Here is a 12760-nt window from a genome sequence, read left to right as displayed (position 1 = left end):
ATACATTGAAAAGAAAAGGCCCCAGAACAGAGCCTTGCGGCACCCTGGACCTTACGTGAAAAGGCAGGGAGAGAGTGTCAGAAACACGAACCCTGGATTGTATGTTGGTTAAGTAACTGCGAAACCAGCTAACATAAGCATCAGAGAATCCGAAGGAGCTTAATTTATGCAAGAGCATATTATTAGGGACGAGGTCAAAAGCATTCGAAAGATCAAAATAGATGGCATCAGCTTGACGCTGACCACGGACAACAGGCGTCAAGAAGTCGAGAAACGTCACCAAATTGGTAACTGTAGATTTAGTTCTGGTAAAGCCATGTTGGTTGGAATTAAATTTAGTGAAATGAGAAACATGGTCATGAATAATGAATTTAAACAATTTAGAGAAATTACTGATAATAGAAATAGGCCTGTAGTTGCTCACAGCGGCATGATTGCCTCTTTTAAATACTGGTAAAACAGCAGATTCTTTCCATGCAGCAGGAAAATACTGCTGTGTCAGTCTCAAGTTAAATATATGCCTAAGTATAGGAATAAAAATAATACTACTAATAATAATAATAATGAATACTTTTATCCTTGATATATGTAATACAATGAAAATGAAACTTAGAAATTAATGGTATATATTTGAAACTAACAAATATGGCTTACATAACTTCAATGAAAAAAATATTAGGGTAGAAAAAAGCTGCAGAAAATTAACTAAAGATTCTTGACTTTCATGAAACAAAAGAGTATACTGCAGCAGTATTGGCTAGCTGTAATTTAAAACCGAATGAATCTGAATCTTGGTAAAAAGAAAAGACTGCAAAAATGAGTTCATTAAAATGTTTGATTAGATGAACAAAATGCTCAATGCAGATCAGTCACTACCAAGATGTCTGTCAACATGACATAACATGCACACACACACACTTAGCTTCAATTAGAAACCAGATGTTTTGCAAATAAAATTATTTTAAAATATTTTATTTCATACACACTCAATCACTTCAAGACATAGAATCTTCATTTTTCATCCTTTTCGCAGGAGACATCGGTTTGCTATCTAAACCTGGACGTTTCATACCCACTGGCATCTTGACTTGAGTAGATGGATCTGTGAAATGCACATACATTTCTTCAGTTAAGGAGAATGAGAACTTGGTAAAAAGTGTGGTAACTCACTTTAGATACTAAGCAATAATAAAATAATTCATGCTGCTGTCTTGAATATCTTTATACATTTTATTCTTTTTTTTTCAGTCTTCTAAATTATAAACATTACAGAAAATCCACATTCATATACTTACCTTGGAGCCACCTTACTTGGGTAGCAGGACCATATCCTTTTTCATTTCTAGCAGCAATTCTGAAGATGATTGCTGGCTTTGTTGTTACGTCAATATGCGCTGCTGAGAGTGATGAGTTTGGCACAGTTCACTGGTTAGTTGGACCATAGTATACACGAACAAAAGCCAGCTGTGTTGGTGTTGTAGACACTGTTTTTGTATCACCCTAACAATTACACATAAAAGACATGTACAATATTCAAAACCCTTTAAGAAATTCATCTTCTTCTAATTATGACATGACTCATACAAAAAAGTTTTACCATAGCATGAAATTTCTTGGGAAGTTCAAATTTTGGACAATGATACATTATTTATTAGACAAATGGCAAAGCTGTGTTCTCTTGAGATAAAGCTCACATATAAAACATAATTTGATATATTATATTACATTATTTGTTGTATTATTTATACATATATACCCTGAGAAGGCATTTTTTAAAGCAAGTGGTATTAAAAAGATAATTTTTAGAAGAAAAAAAAAACACTGAAATCACACACTACATAAAATATAAAAGTGCAGGCATTATGCAGAAATATCTTGAGCAGGATTAACTTCATATACTATATAAAATTATATTGATAGCGAACAGCTTTGTTAGGATGAAGAACGGAAATCACATTAAAAGTAAAAATGTTCTAAATATACATATAGTTTGTGAAAATGTGCCTAAGATCACAGAAACTGATCACCACAGATGTAAATTCATCGTTGTGAAGGATGTATTTAAAACTGCAATATACCCTTCCTAAGAGGACAGGCAAGAAATCAGTATTATAAACATGCTGGATTACGTATCATTTACTGACCTGAGCCTGGGAAGTGTCTGTGCACTGCAAGATACACTGAATACTCAATTATCTCTCCAGGTGTGCTTGGTGGTGGCTCCCATGAGAAATGTGCGCCTTTAGTTGACTTTGATATTTTAATAGCTGAAGGGGCTTCTGGGTAACCAGGCAGACAAGTCTTGAAAGCTGAGACCTAAAAAAATGTAACATTTATATAAAGCAGTCCTAAGTAGTTCTTAACACACAGTGTTCAGTAAATTTTAACACAGGGACACTTCATTCATTTATTTCCTTTTAAATCAAAAACTGTTGATGACTTGGGACTGAAATGATCCTTCCACTGTCAGCTCCCTTTTAGAGGATTTATATATACCAACTCATTTATTAAAATGCTTGAGAACAGGCAAATGAAAATTATATATAGCCACTGAAAAGAGAAAGCTATATTCATGCAGAAGACACGAAGAGACAAAGGAGAGAAGAAAATACAAAGGAACACAATATTAAGAACTAAAAACATAAACATTGAAAATAGGGATCTGAAGAAGAACAAAGTTAGTAATATCAGTGAAAGAAGAGAACCCTCTGTTAATAATATCAATGTATCTGCAGACATCAGCTACAGAAACACATATGGCTGAGGGACTAGCCTCTTCACACTGGCAAACATTGAAAGCTGAAGTCTCTGACCTAGTAGGTACGCATTAAACTAATAGTATCAAAAAATGGATGAGTGACCAAGTTTGTTTCTTAAAGACACTAATGAGAAATGAAGCATAAAGGAATTGCTGCCTGGACTTGGGCGTTGGAAATTTGTATTTAATTGATATGTCATCACACCTATTATCACAAGTGCCGATAAGAAATCTGCCAGAACATAAGACTGCAAATTCTCTTTGAATTCCTTAAGTTTAGATGAATCAGTCAATTGATGGTGTTCCAGGTGATAGAAGTGTATTCAAATTTCGATCAAACTAGAGCACTATACAAAACTGTAAGACTATAGATAGTAGGAAAGGAAAGTGTAATACAACAAATGAAACCTAATATTTTTAGGCTTTTTGAAGAAAATGTAATCAACTTGACCGTGAAAGTAAAGCTTATGGCCTAACAGGATTCCAAGATCTTTAACACTTTGGGAATAGACTTCTAGTATGTTAAGTAATTTGTAATTAATTTTGATTTTTAATTTTTCAGTTTATTTCTGTTAATCCATACTGGTACAACCATCAGGTATAGAAAAGTCAAAAAGGAATACAAGACAGTACAATATTAATAGTAATAAGACATGCAATCATTAAAAGATTTTGTCCAAAAAAAAATAATAAAAATAGTAGAACAGTGTAAATATTGATACAATGATGTTACGATTACCATCAGAAATACTTATCTAGTTTTATGCATAGAAATCATTCACAGTATAAAAAGAATGTTCATGCAAATAATTTTTAATGCTTTTTTAAAGCTATTAATATCACATGCCAAGTCTTTCATGTCAGCCGTAAGATTGTTTTATATATATATATATATATCTGATTTTGCAAAATTATTTATTGCTATTCATGTGAACTGTTGGTTCGAAAGGTGAATAGGTTTAGGGGGGCTGAGGGGAACACATAGGATGGTAGTTAGTTAGTTAGTTATTGGAGAGGGTGGGTTTCCCCATGCACTTAGACCTGTATTGGTCCATTGTGCTTCCCTCTATGATTTCTACCAGTCTCTATATCCTACCGGTACTGGTGCTTACCATCAGTTGTTCCCTGAATTTTTCCGCACTTAAAAATTCGACGACCTCCGCCGGGTATTTGAACCCGTGTACTACGAGTCATGAGGTGGGAAAGTTCTCTCTAGACCCCTAGACCCACTAGACTACCGAGACCTCTCGTGGTATGGTAGAATTCTATTTTATTGATTATGTTGTCGGTGCTGGTGGCCGTTTCTCATTTAGTTAGGAAACGGCTCCGTAGAGATGGCAGCACAAAGGTCACGTGACGTCAAGGCGTTCGTCAGCTGCTGCCATGAGATGACGGACAAATTATTCACGTAAATTTTGTGTACTCAAATGAAAATGTTGTTCCTTTCTAACCCTTTTCTCCTTAGGGTGTGGTACGTCGGCCACGATTTGGTCTATTGTACCAGCTCCGGATGATATATGATGATGAGGATCGGTATCATGGTTACTTTAGCCATCTGTTTTCCACAGATCTGCACAGTTCTAGCCGGTTCTAAATACATGGTGTTAGCTATGATAGCAATCTCTTTTCCTGAATTAATGGCATTAAGTGTAGCAACTGTTTTTTTTAAATGTCTGTATCTTAATGTTGTCGCAACCACTTGTTTTCGTGAAACATGTGAAATTATAACCACAGTCTGAAGTGTTGTTCCTTGTCATCAGAGGTTGGTTCTGGGAAGTTGTTCGCTTCACACACTTGAACACCGACGGAAAGACCGAGGAATTTTGTCAAGTAGAATGTTGAAATTGTCATTAAGTTCTGCTATTACCAAACCAGATATTCCGATAAGCTATATGAGAAAACCCGAATACTGAGGGAACTGTAGAAACGAAAGACCGTGGTAGATACATTGTTATGTATGATTGACACTGAAGGGCGAGGTCAGAGGATATATATGTGGTGGGATGGATGTACCCAATGACGAGGTATTGTAAGCTTATGTAATATACTTTAAGGTTACGATATTTTCCCAGTTAATATACACAAATTACATAACCTCATCCGGAATAGCAGGCATGTGATTATAAGACAATATTATTCTTGTAACTTGTACAGTGAAAGAACTGGAAGTTCTGATAATATGGCAGTCATCAACTGATGAGAGTTTTGTGACTTAAAACGCTTTGCAAAATTTCAAAGGGATTCGTATAAAATTCTTCATTGGAACTCCTGTGTAGAAACTTAAGTGTAACAAATCTGTGAAATGAATATGGCTACTCATACGAGATATCCATACAATTACCAAAAAATGGTAGGTGACTTTGACATTAGTGCAGTAGGCTGTGGGGACTAAGTATAGAACAGGTTTGTTGAAACAGCTGCAAAATGGAAATCATTCACTTGAGCCCCTTTAGCATGCAATCATATTTCATCTTCCTTAAACCTTCATTAGAGATTTCATATTATTATGACTGGTGTAAGGCGCACTGAAATTTCATTCTGAATTGGGTAAGACTGCAAAAGATGTTCATATTTCAGGTCTGGTCCAAATTCTCATGTACGTTCTCCAAGGCCCTTTTCCTCTGTATAATGTTTTTCAGCTTCTAGAGTCAGTGCTAAACTAGCTTTGAAAAAGCAATTTTCATAACCGTCTACCCTCTTTACCATGAAGAGTCCAAAAATTTACATTCTAAATAATTGAACTGTTAATTAAAACATTGACATGAGTCATTAGGATATTCCTAAATCTGTGTTTATTTCTCACAGTCCACAGCAAGCATTCAAAATGGCAGTTATTTTGTAACGTTGCAAAAAAAAATGTATTCTTGTATATTCTCCCCTTTTCCTTTTTTTTTTATTGCCAGTGGGGTGGGACTAAGTCCCTTGCACTGTGGCCACTTCTGGCCTATTGTACCAGTCCCAGATGATAGGTGAGGGTGATTGTGGAGCAATTAGTGGAATGAAGACTGGCAGGGGAAACTGGAGAAAACCTGCCCCAGCGCCACTTTGTCCACCACAAATCCTGCTTGACCAGACCTGGGATCAAACCCGGGCCGCCACGGTGGGAAGCCAACAACTAACTGCTTGAGCTATGGCACGGCCCACATATTCTCCCCTTAACATGCACACAGCGTTTAATCTAATGATGGTGAAAAATTTATCCATTTTGATTATATAATTCAGCATAAATGTACTATATTTATTGTTCTTATTCATACACACCTAATGGTGGTCAAAAGAGACCAGAATATGAAGTGTGATTGCAATAATAAAATGGTGGACAGATTGTTTCTATTTGATTTCAATTTTATTATGCAGTAGTCAAACCCATGTCTGTTGTGTGACAGTACAAAACCCAAGATTCATATACACAGCAGGATGCATAACATAAAAATAATGGCAGTTATTGTTGATTGGCTTTGCTCTTGTTTTACCAACTTCTGTTGTATATATATTTGTGATCCACCTCCTTATAAAAATTTACATGGCTAACTCCAGTGGTTCTTCAGATATCACCAATGATCAAAAAATATGGTTGCCTGTTTGCCAGTGGTGACAACCATTTTTCATGGCAACTAAATTCCCACTCAGCATTTGGGTGTTGGCTCTTGATATTCTGGCAAGTTCACAATCACTTATGGCCCAGAGGAAATGGCAGAACATTTCCAAAGACATTAATATCAATAAAATTAGTGAGTCATAACAATGTGATTTTTCTCTTTGTCTTACACCTCCCCTTTGTGTGTTAGGACAAAGTTTATATCAACAGGAAGAAATCAGTGTTGGGTGGCATTCACAGGGGAGAGACATAGCAAGTCACTAGAAGGTACTGATTCACTTTCTGACTACCAAAATGTTTGTCTGACCTGCAGATTATCAAAAAAATGTTAGCACCAGGTTATCATCATTTAATTTAAACTAAGAAAGAAAATTTTCATCGCCACATTGTTATTATTCAATTCAATTCAATTCAATTTTATTTCATCCATGAATCATTATACATGATATGGGACAAGTCAAAGATTAATATTAATACTAATACTAAATAGTAATAAGAATATAATAATACAGAAATAGTGTGCCAAATTATAATAAATGATGATAATAATAATAATAATAATAATAATAATAATAATAATAATAATAATAATAATATAGTAATACAGAGATAATAATATGACAGTATAATTTGTCTTGAAAACAGTTTCTGTGGTCTTAAATCCTCCATATGTCCTATTGTACCTTTACTGGTGGTAATGCCTATGGAGATTTGATGGAATGAGGATTGGCAGGGGAAACCGAAGTACTCGGGGAAAACACTCTCCAAAATGTTGCCTTATGAAAAGTTCCATTTACTTCAAAGATTTGTTCCCATACATCATTGTAGGATCATGTATTAATGTGGCTGTAGTATTGCTCCCACTTCACAAGTTCAGACATCTATGATGTTATTAGTGACTGTAAGAAATTAAAAAGTATGAGATAGGGGTGGTGGCCTCTGATGGCATAATGTCTTTACCAAATTTCATGAAGATAGATCATGTGGTTCAAGAGGTATAAATGGGAGAAGACACACACATGTGTGTGCATACATACACACACATACACAGTCAGCATGGTGATTTAATTAGTCTGCTTTCTTTTGTTAAGAAATGAAAGCAAGATAAACACATGTATTAAGAATCCTGCAAATATCAAGGCTTAATATAAAATTTGCAGAATGATAAGCAGATATAGATTCTGAAAGAAAATTAATATGTATGAATAGGAATTCCAAATTCCATAGAGGTATACATTGAGACACTTGAATAAAAGACAGTAGTCCCGTGTCACTCCTCAAAACTCTTAATTGACGAATTCAAAGTATAATTGAAATAATTATGCCCTCCACTTTAACAAACTGTAAACACTAAACTAAGTTGCAATGATACAAAATTATCACAAGAAAAGATGGGGCACATACACATAACCATATTCTAACTTTCTCAAGTTAACATGTCTGATCAGTACATGCATAGCCTTTGTGTCATAATATGTGTGGAGACCAACTCCATAACTTCAAGCACTAATGTTCTTCACACTCTTTAATTCTCAGTGATAAACATTGTTATTATGATCACTAGTAGCTTCTGTCACCTACCATTCTGTCAGTTCAACTTCTTTTCACATATATCATGGCAGACTTATTTGGCCTTTGGTATAACAGGATGGGCATACAGGATAATCAGACACAAATACAACAAACCAACCTTCAAAGAAAATAGGACCTGCCACAGTTCTGCTAATCTTATTTGTTAATTTTCTTAGAACTTGAATTAAACAAAGCTAAAAGGTGAAATTGGGTTTATTAGATGGCAGCTTCATTTTATTAGGTGTTTATGTAACATTATGATTGACAAGCATTACTTCATGAATGTTAAAGAAAGGTCATATTCCAAGGGTCCACCTTTTTAACAACCAGTAGTTTACTAAAACAAACAAAACCGACACCTTTTATCAGTGAATCTTACAATAACATTGCCTTTTAATTATTATTAATCTTTTTGCAGTGAACTCAATGAAACATTCTGAATACCGTTAATGGGTTTGCAGATCATAAAGTCATTAACCAGTGGTCTGAATTCTTTTTACATGCCTCTATTCATTCCAAGATTATTATTGTATTGATGACATCAGTGTGAGATTTACATTGAATTGTGTAATACATTATTTGTAGATGAACTGCTAAAAGATGATGCCTGGGACATATTTCCTCACTTATATGGTAACCTGATCTAAAGAAATAAACAAGATGGCAGCACCCAATTTCCAGGGCCGGCACATGCGACAGCCCAGCAAAAACACACTTCTTAAAGTGGTCATACTTGGGGATGGTGGCGTTGGTAAATCATGCCTCATGAACCGTTTTGTGAGCAATCATTTTGATGAGCATTCATTCCACACCATTGGAGTGGAGTTCTTAAACAAAGATATTGAGATAAATGGAGAGGTATATACTCTTCAAGTGAGTACTGCAACAAACCAATCATGTGTCTGAGTTGTTTTTGCTAAATAGTAAACTAGGTGCACCAATTTCACTATACTGTACTATAATGAATTATGTTATTTGTGCCCTTCTCATGTATGTACATAATAAATTACCAAACAAGATGGCTGAAGTGGTAACACTTCTGACTTATATTCAGGAAGTGCTCAATTTGAATCCCAGCCATGACACTAACTGTCCTGACGAAGGTTTAACATGATTTTGCACAGCCCCTTGAGGAAAATGCCTCAAATTAGGCCATGCTCATGCTTTTTCTCGTCCTTTCCAATTTATTATTTTTCATCCAATCATCTAATGTGTAGTGTGAACGTTCAACAGCATTGTTACATATACTGATAAATATGGGGGGGCACACAGTAGCGTAGTTGGTTGAGGCATTATGCTACAAGCCAGAAGGTCGCAGGTTCAAGTCCCGATGAGGTCATTGGATTCTTTTCAATTGACCTAATCCTTCAGGCCGCACTATGGCCCTGGGGTCGACTCAGAAATGATTACCAGGAATATTTTTGGAATATTCTTGGGTGTAAAGGGCAGCCGGTGTGTAGGGCTGACAACCTTGCTGCCGATTGTGTAGAAAATGTGGGATAGGAACCTCAACATCTTACAACCCTATGGGCCTCCACGGCCTGTTACAGGGATACCTTTACTTTATTTACTTTTACTGATAAACATTAAAAATAAATATAAGACAAACAAATTATATTATTGTTTTAGAAGGCCAAAACTACTGGTCCTTGCTCATGAAGTGTTGACATTTGTAGGGTTACACACATTACCGCCTGTTTTCAAACATGTCAGTTGCTACAGGACATTAAATTAATATTGTATATTCTAAGATCAGAATGAGGAGAAACTTGGTGGGTGCATGTATGTTGATTCTTTATGGATATATATACTTTCTAATTTAGTAGGTCTTCAGAGTATGGTTCTGCAGTGGTATTCAGGATATTTACTAACTTCTTTCAGATATGGGACACAGCTGGACAAGAGAGGTTCAAAAGCTTGCGCACTCCATTCTATCGAGGGTCAGACATCTGTTTACTGACTTACGCAGTTGATGACCGTACCAGTTTTCGTAACCTTGCTTTGTGGAGAAATGAATTCCTGTATTACGCTGATGTAAAAGAGGGCATGACATTTCCATTTCTGGTCGTGGGTAACAAAGTGGATGTGAGTTCTGAGCAGCGTGAGGTTTCCTGTGAAGAGGCTCGTGCCTGGTGCATGGAGAATGGGAACCCTCCACATGTTGAGACCAGTGCCAAGGATGCAACCAATGTGGAGCAAGCTTTCTCATTGGCTGTGGAGAGTTGGGCACACCTGGAAGCCAAGTTGGATAGACCTTATATTGGTGATACAGTTGATCTGCGACGACAGCAGCCTGAACAGAGGTCATCCTGCTGCCTGTCTGTGGGTGGTAATACTGAATAGTGGTGACATGACTGACACATGTCCTTCAGAATCTGTTTGATGCTTCTTGTGGCTTTTATATTTAAGGCAGCAGGAAGTTGTTTATTTCTGAGAATTGTATTGTCTGGTGGTTAGGAATGTCTTGTATTTTATTGTATTGTATTGTATATGTAGTGAAGCTATCACATTGCACAGCATACAGTCATAGCTGTATCTCACAATGACAGCATATTCTATAGTAGACTGGTAATTCTTAATGAGAACTATATTATCAATGGCATCCCTACATAATGCATTGTAATTCTCAATAGCAATTCACCAAGATAGAGATAGAGAAATACAAATTATCTTTTTTTCTTCACTAAATTTACTTTTGCTGAGCCTTGTTTTGGTAGTCTCTTAGTGTTCTGATTTGTTGCAAAAGAGTATTTGTATTGCATATTGAACTATGATGCAAGAATTGTGTGTTTCTGTATCTTGAGCTATTGCCCGCCTGCATATGTGGTGGCTTCTCTTCTATAAAATAATAGATACTTGCTATGTAAGCTAGTCATATTTGTGGCACTGCTATTGGCCTTATATTTAAATGTTAACAAGTGAGACATTTCAAAGTATTCCCATCATGTATTAAGCACACACTTGATAATTCTAGTCTTGTGACTTCATGAAGTACCAATATATCAGTATTTTATTTTAAGTTCAATTTCAGGCTTCATGGTGTGATATAATTGTTGAAGTGTGCGTGTGCCTCATCCTTCATTGTATGTCTCAGGAATATTGCCTCTTTACAATGGCTACAGTGCTTCTCAGTGTAACACAAAATGTGTAGTTATTGTTCATGGACTTCATAGATCTGTGTGCAGTTCATTTGTTGCTATCATAAATATCATCATGCTTATACTGATCTTTATGACATGTGAAATGTTAAAAGTATATAATTTAAAATTTTCTGTAAGTCTAGTAGTCATAATTAATCTCATCCAGATGTCTTCTTTTATGAGGTTTAAAAATGAAACTCTCACATTTTTGGTGGGTTGCAAAGAACAGTATTTTCTTCCAGTGGGTTATAAAACAAAATTGGTCATTCTGCATTTGTGAATGAATTTCTTTTCAGACAAGAATCTGTTTTCTCAGTTTCACTGTTCTCTTCCTTCAGAGCACTGGTACTCATCTGTTTTTCAGTTACCATATAACTTTTATTGATGATTCATATGTTAAGAAAATATTCTAAGATGCTGCATGGATATGTCAAGAATGGTTGGTGGAGAATTAAATCTGTACAGTATTGGGGATTTTGTTGGATGCCCCTGTGGTACATTAATGGCTAATCTCCAGCTTGCTTAGGTCCTAATGTCTGGCATGTATGTGTATTAGAGGATCCCCATTTCTCAGGTTAGAGAAGGCATAAAAGAAATATATTAGCACCATTCCAGTCAGCCACCAGAATATGCAAGTAGATCCAGATCTGAAGTGTTTCTGTTTGAGTATGTCTGACAGTGTCTGACACAATTTCCATAGTAATGAAGTAAACATATTTATTTAGGGAGGAATTATGATATTAATTCAGATATTTTAAACTGGGTCAACAATACCAATGGAAGAAACTTAATTCGTCTTCATTCATTGTTAAGATGTACAGTAAAGGAGAGTGAATGTGATAATTTGTATCCAGACAACACGGAAGAAAACAGGATACATTGCAAGAAATCCTTTTCAATGATTTGAATTTCATTAGATTTGATGTTATACCATAAACATAAAATTTCCTTTAAATCTATGGAAATGTCATGAGATTGATAATTTGGTATTTATTTTACTGCAAGTGGAGATTAAATACAAAGAATTAATGCTGTAAGCAAAGCATTTGTACAAGAAGAGTTGTGTTAATGTTATAGGTGCAGTTGGAATATTTCATGAGTCTTAAGTTTACATTTAAGAACTTATCAATGACTTATATTTTAAACAGTTTCATGATTTAATTTTTTGTTTTTATTTCTTTTATAAATATATTCATATGACAACCATTGGTATACAGTACACTTACTGTAGTACAATGTATAGTCTTCTGATATGTTGAATAAAATTATTCTTATTTTGTTGTCCATAACATACTTATAATAAGTTCAAACTGTTTTAATGGTAATGTTTGTATGATGGTAATATAACAGAGATTTTGGTAGCTTGATAACTAATAATGTAAGCCTCTTTAAGAAGGAAAAGTTCTTGCGCCCTTCCACAACTTTTAGATTGGCATATAGGTCCACCCTGTCAGAATACGAGTACATCAAACCTGAAGTCGAATAAGGTTAAGATAAAGTTGTCCCTGTGCTTAACTGGGTAAGCACTATGCCATGGAACCACATGGGAAAGTATAGTATAGCTCTATCATTCTTGACATCAGCACTAGATGGAGGTGAGTGATCATGTACATGCCCTGCCGCTTTATCCCCCCCCCAGGAAAAGGGTCCCTGGTAGCCATTGGATAGGAGGTTGGGTGGGCCCCAGAATCA

At 35.5% G+C, this 12760-nt stretch overlaps 1 protein-coding gene and 1 long non-coding RNA gene across 7 annotated transcripts; one reads left to right on the top strand and one right to left on the bottom strand.

Moving 5' to 3' along the window:
• Nucleotides 1-612: 612 nt before the first annotated feature.
• On the bottom strand, nt 613-3205 carry LOC111867017. Of its 2 annotated transcripts, XR_002843267.2 has the most exons (3): nt 2145-3205; nt 1296-1500; nt 613-1102 (listed from the first exon to the last, which is right to left on the bottom strand). It is a non-coding gene; the product is annotated as an uncharacterized LOC111867017 (long non-coding RNA). The 2 variants fall into 2 exon arrangements; XR_002843266.2 differs by lacking the exon at nt 2145-3205 and having other exon boundaries at nt 1296-1766.
• Nucleotides 3206-3896: 691 nt separating this feature from the next.
• LOC111867016 (ras-related protein Rab-9B) lies at nt 3897-12357 on the top strand. Of its 5 annotated transcripts, XM_023856474.2 has the most exons (4): nt 3897-4166; nt 4519-4782; nt 8514-8801; nt 9810-12357. In XM_023856474.2, the coding sequence occupies exons 3-4, from the start codon at nt 8589-8591 to the stop codon at nt 10269-10271; spliced, it is 675 nt and encodes a 224-aa protein (XP_023712242.1). In that variant the 5' UTR covers nt 3897-4166; nt 4519-4782; nt 8514-8588; the 3' UTR covers nt 10272-12357. The 5 variants fall into 5 exon arrangements, with proteins under 5 accessions (XP_023712242.1, XP_023712243.1, XP_023712241.1 ...); XM_023856475.2 differs by lacking the exon at nt 4519-4782; XM_023856473.1 differs by lacking the exon at nt 3897-4166 and having other exon boundaries at nt 4173-4782.
• The last annotated feature ends 403 nt before the right edge of the window (nt 12358-12760 follow it).

This window comes from Cryptotermes secundus, unplaced genomic scaffold, assembly GCF_002891405.2.
Source record: "Cryptotermes secundus unplaced genomic scaffold, Csec_1.0 scaffold1483, whole genome shotgun sequence".
NCBI lineage: Eukaryota > Metazoa > Arthropoda > Insecta > Blattodea > Kalotermitidae > Cryptotermes > Cryptotermes secundus.
This window is presented reverse-complemented; position numbering and strand designations above follow the sequence as displayed.